Here is a 5,624-nt window from a genome sequence, read left to right on the forward strand (position 1 = left end):
AGGCCGGGCTGCGGACGCTGGGATTCACTCCTGGACTGGTTGTGGTGGATGGTTGCTGAGGAGACAGAGTCATAGAAACAGTTAATGGGAGACTGTGCATCGGCCTGCGTGGTGGAGTTGATATGGAGTTGAGGAGGTCTGTGGTCCGAAGAAGCGATAGCAGCTGGGAAGATAAGACATGGAGCACAAGGCAGGAACGGAGCTGGGATGAAGAACGTGAGTCAATACATATAGTAGAAAAATAATAGATCGGAATAGAACGGGCCTGTGTATAGAAAGAACTGGCAGGGGAGTGGACGATGAGCACGGTATAAATAGCGAGAAACTAATCAGGTGCAGCTGGTGGTGATTCAGGGGACGTGAAGCAGGTGTGTCAGATAAAGAAATCAGGGGCAAGGGAGCTAAAATAGAGGGAGAGAAGTGAGAGAGGCAGGTGCAGCCGGGCAAACCTGACAAGTATAGCTTGTGCTAGAAACACCATTTCAACTCGTGAGACATTCAGCTACCACTACTACTACTTTTGAAATATTTAGCTTTATTTTGAAAATCTTGCCCCATTCAATGAATGGGAAAATTCTATTTCAGCATACTTTCAGCTATTTCAGGTATCAAAATGTTCAGCTCCTCAAGGACATTCATGCTTCTATTCAGAATTTTTGTAAATTTCATAGTTTAAAAATATGTAGCTTTATTTTGATAGTTTTGCCCCATTCCAATGAATGGAAATATTCTACTCCAGCATACTTTCAGCTATTTCAGGTATCAAAATGTTCAGCTCTTCAAGGACATTCATGCTTCTATTTAGAGGTTTTCTAAAGTTCATACTTTTGAAATATTTAGCTTTATTTTGAAAATCTTGCCCCATTCAAATGAATGGGAAAATTCTACTTCAGCACACTTTCAGCTAGCAAAACCATTCAGGTGTCAAAATGTTCAGCATTTTCAGGGCAATCTTTCCGCACTCAGCATCCATTTGCATGTTCTTCAGAAAATGCATTTCTCTAGTTTTAAGCGTAACCTGGCCTTATAGGATGAGGTTGGGTGAGATACAGGGCCTCCTCAGATAAATGAGCCAGCAATCAATGAACTCCATAAGTGAACGACAAAACTAATTAACATATCTAAACACTGTGATTATATTCCTATTCCTGTTTTGAATATTATGCATTTACACAAAGATCAATATGTGTAAGTGTAGATATGTATGCAGAAAATGTTCCAAGTTTGTTAGTTTAGTTTGAGTAGTGTTATGAGCAGCAAGGAGTCTTTTTGAACTGACAGTCTTACATAAGAAATTCCAAGCTCTTCCCACCTCACCCCTGACACAAACATACACCTCATATACTGAAGTGGGCTGATTTTAGCTCAACCCACTACAGTGAGGAGAGTCTGTACTACTACTTTATGTGTGTGCTTGAGGACTCACATTGTTCATGTGCTTGTGTGCGTTTTCAAGTCATTTCTAAAATTGTGCACTAATAAAACAGTGTGATTCATCTATCAGGCCTCTGCTCTCTCTTTGTCAGCAGAGCAGGTAAGCTGTGTTAAGTTTCAACTGTAAGTGTGAAACTGTGGGCTTGTATGACTGCATTCTCTCATACCTTACCTCCCAACACCAGATGTGTCTTCAAACACCCAACACAGACACTATGGCCCCAGGACCACAAACTCCGACTTTCACTTTTACCTGGAGGCAGTAAATGTAAATGAATTGTCTAATAAGCTTACAGAAATCATTCTATGAAGTTTGGTATAAATCTGACTCTGGTACAAGTGTTTAGACTTTACTAAATGCAGATAGAAATGCAGTCATTCCTGGACAAATCTTAGATAGGCCACTAGCGACACCTTTTGGGTGAAACTGGATACTACATCTTTTGTAAAGCAGCCTCAGTGAACAATTAATAAAATTGATGATGTACAAAGGAATAAACTTGGTTGGTGGGAAATGTGGGACATGGAGGTAGGAAGGATTACATTCATTTTAGGCACAACTAATGATGTGCTGACCAAATGACAGGAGTTTTCCTGGACATTTTTAACCTGTCTCTGCATCTTGCTTCAGTCCCTGTGTGCCTCAAGTCACCGTCACTGTGCCTGTGCCCAAGAAATCAGCTGTCACCTGCCCCAATGATTACCGCCCTGTTGCTCTGACAACAGTAATCATGAAGTGCTTTGAGAGGATCATCCTAAAGCACATGAAGGACGTCATCCCTGTTGGTCTGGACAGCCATATAGTTTGCCTATAAAGAAAACCGATCAACAAAGGACGGTGTCTCAATAACATTACACACAGCCCATCTTAACATTTATGTCAGGATGCTATTTGTTGACTTCAGTTAAGCATTTAATACTGTAATCCCAGAGAAACTGGTACTGAAACTGCACAATCTGGGAATGCCTGCAATGATGTGTCATTGGATTAAGGACTTCCTCAATAACAGGCCTCAAGTGGTGAGAATTGGAAGCTGCACATCATCCACACTAGTCCTGAACACAGGAACACTACAGGGCTGTGTGCTCAGCCCAGTTGTCTTTACTCTGTTTACTCATGACATCAAGTTCCTGGGCATCCACATCACATCTGACCTGACCTGACCTGGTCTCTGAACACATCCTGCCTGGTGAAGAAAGCCCAGCAAAGGCTTTTTCTTCCTCAGGAAGCTGAAATGTGCTGGACTGCTGTAATCCCTCTCGCAAACTTCTACAGAGTGACAGTCGAGCGCACCCTCTTTCAGTGTGGTATGGGAGCTGCACTGCACAGGACAGAAAGGACTTGACCCGGGTGGTGAAAACAGCTCAGGGCATTGTAGGGAGTTCTCTTCTGGATCTGGACTCACTGATCAGATCCAGGGGAGGGCCAGATGGATTGCTGCAGAACCCACCCAGACAACAGTTTGTTTGCATCAGGTGACCCTGAGCCTTCCCTTAGTTAGGCTGCTATAGGCCTAGGCTGCTGGGGGGCCCCATGATGCTCCGAGTTTCTCTCCTCCCCTCCCCTCCCCTCTCCTCTCTCCCTATGCATCTATATGCCACCATTACACATCACTAACTTTGTGTTTCCTCTCTCCCGTAGTGTGTCCTCTCTTTCTCTCCCTGTACATTTCTGCAGGTATCCCTGGCCCTGGAGCTCTATGTTTCTGATGAGCAGTCACCGGCCACGTCAATCTGACCAGTGTTTGATTGTTTGTTCTGTCCTGTTGCTTTTCTTCCTTTCTCTCTCCTCTATCCACTCACCCCAACCGGTCGAGGCAGAAGGCCGCCCACCAAGAGCTGGGGTCTGTCTGAGGTTTCTTCCGTTAAAGGGAGTTTTTCCTCCCCACTGTCGCCAAGTGCTTGCTCAAGGGGGATTTGTTGGGTTTTCCCTCTGTAATAATAGTGATATAGTAAGGTCTAGACCTTACTTTGTAAAGTGTCCTGAGATGACTGTTGTGATTTGGTGCTATACAAATAAAATTTGATTTGATTTAGCTCATTCTGAAGGCTGTAAACAACAGCTAGCATGGCTCTCATCTGTGCTAGTGCCTACCAGTAGCTCTAAGACTCACTCACTACTGCCTTTAAACTAAGCTAATCAGACATGAGCATTCTCCAGCTGCCAGACATCTAGTAGAGCCAATCAGTCAATGCCAAAGTTGAGAAATATGCAGTTTACAGAAAAGCCATGAGATGATTTTAAAGTATTTAAGTGCAAACAGATATCTCCCTGTGGGGGTTGTTTTAAAGCAGTCTAGCTAAGATGTGTGTCTGATTTGTATTTCAAAAGGTCACCATGTCACACCTGTCCACTGTTGTTCTATAGCTCGTATGTGTGCATCGCCAAAGTCCCAGTGTTGTGCCAGACTCCTCCATTCCCCGCGGCAGAGGTGTTTGGTGGCCAGGTTCCACAGGACCAAGCGGAGGTGCCGCGTCTCTGGCTGGTGGTCCTGCTTGAAGCTCAGATGCCTCCCCACCCAGGAGTCCTGCTCACTGCCCATGTGTTCCTAAAGCCAACAGGGGGAGCAGGTTTTCATACATATAGTTTGTGTTCATTCAACAAAGCCTCCAGTTACACAGAACATTAAAGTACTTTTAAAATCGACTAAGCTGATGGATACAGGCCTCAGCATACAGCAGAGAAGGTAAATGGTCTTATACTTGTATAGCGCCTTTCTACGCTTTTACAGCACACTCAAAGCGCTTTCACGTTATTCGGCCATTCACCCATTCGCACTCTCAAGCACTCACACATTCACACACCGGTGACATCACCGGGAGCAACTGGGGGTTCAGTGTAAGAGAAGAAGCTGCAGCAGCAAACTCATACAGTGATGCTAACAAGCCATCTCACATCCATCCTGAGCTACGGCTAACAGTACACTACATGCAGGTAGCTAATCTCATTTCACTGCCAATTCATAATAATTCAGAAAATGCCTCTGTACTGCACAGGGCTGCAAGAAAGGAGCCATGCCAAGTATTCAGCCTGACTGACAGACAGGCTCATCACTCCATTTTTAATTCTGAACATGGAACAGGTGGTACGGTTTTCCTGTAATATTTTTTGTTCAGTATAACTTGGGATCAGCAAGCCCCCTGGCTGTCACACATCAAAGATAACACTGCCTCAGAACAGTGGTGCATATAAGATAATTCAGTCAATAAATAAAGCATTAGTTCCTAGGAGAGAAAGTATTTGGTATTTTGTTTTCTTATAATTAATAAAGTTATTGTAGGTGAGCCATTACAGGACCACATCTAGTGATGGGAACCCACCTTCTCCCATCTATTGAAACGGTCAGCTTTGATGATCATGTCGACCAGGATGACATGGTTTCCTCTGGCTGCCACCTCCAGACATGTTTTCCCCTGCTGCGTGTATCGTATTATCAGGAAGACCGAGTTAATCACATACCTCACTCTGCTAGATGACGTACATACAATAGATACACGAGTCATGCTGCACGCCAAGATATTACCAGGAAAACAAAGAACAATTTAAAAACACAATAGAAAAAGAGAAATGACACAGAAAACACAACCAGCCATAAAACAATGCAGCTCTATTTGTCATAATAAACTGTGGCATTGGGAGGGCGAAGAGAGAAATGCCCGGGGTGGTGTGTGTGTAGTTTGTGGAGTTTTGGCAGGGTCAGTCAGTTAGAGAGCATTTTGTGCAGTTGCACCTGTTAGTGTGTGTGTGTGTGTGTGTGTGTGTGTGTGTGTGTATGGAATAAAATGAGAAAAGACAAGCTCAGGTCTCCCAAATACAACACTATGTCCAAAATGTACACTTAGTGAGTCCCATACACTTTGACCCTCACACAGCAGGCTGATGATGTGCACGCTGTCATTTGCCATGTGTTACATTAAAAGCTCTCTGAGATTCCAGCAGTGAGGTCGACTACATCACTCACTGTGGTCCTTCATCGATTACTAGTAATCAGGGAATTTTTGTTTTACAAATATTAGTAAACATTTTTTATTTATTAGTAGAATACTTCTAGTTTATAATGTTCAGTATAATTCTGCAGCTATTTTCATCAGTCAGTTAAATCAGATTTTTATTTTGAATCATTGAGTTTAAAATGTCGACAACATTTAATAAATCCAAAGGCACATAACCAGTGATGATACAGTGGGTA

At 43.3% G+C, this 5,624-nt stretch overlaps 1 protein-coding gene across 2 annotated transcripts in view; it reads right to left on the reverse strand.

Moving 5' to 3' along the window:
* ankdd1a (ankyrin repeat and death domain containing 1A) overlaps positions 1 to 5,624 on the reverse strand; it is a 24,916-nt gene that overhangs the window by 4,803 nt on the left and 14,489 nt on the right. For both annotated transcript variants that reach the window (XR_002276000.1, XM_020613716.1), the window contains exons 11-12: positions 4,756 to 4,851; positions 3,782 to 3,983 (exon numbers count right to left, since the gene is read on the reverse strand). Coding sequence is in view for 1 of the 2 variants with exons in the window: in XM_020613716.1 (XP_020469372.1) it covers positions 3,782 to 3,983; positions 4,756 to 4,851 (298 nt within the window). In the remaining variant the exon portion in view is untranslated. The remainder of the gene's footprint in view (positions 1 to 3,781; positions 3,984 to 4,755; positions 4,852 to 5,624) is intronic.

This window comes from Monopterus albus, unplaced genomic scaffold, assembly GCF_001952655.1.
Source record: "Monopterus albus unplaced genomic scaffold, M_albus_1.0 scaffold137.1, whole genome shotgun sequence".
In the NCBI taxonomy this organism is placed as follows: domain Eukaryota; kingdom Metazoa; phylum Chordata; class Actinopteri; order Synbranchiformes; family Synbranchidae; genus Monopterus; species Monopterus albus.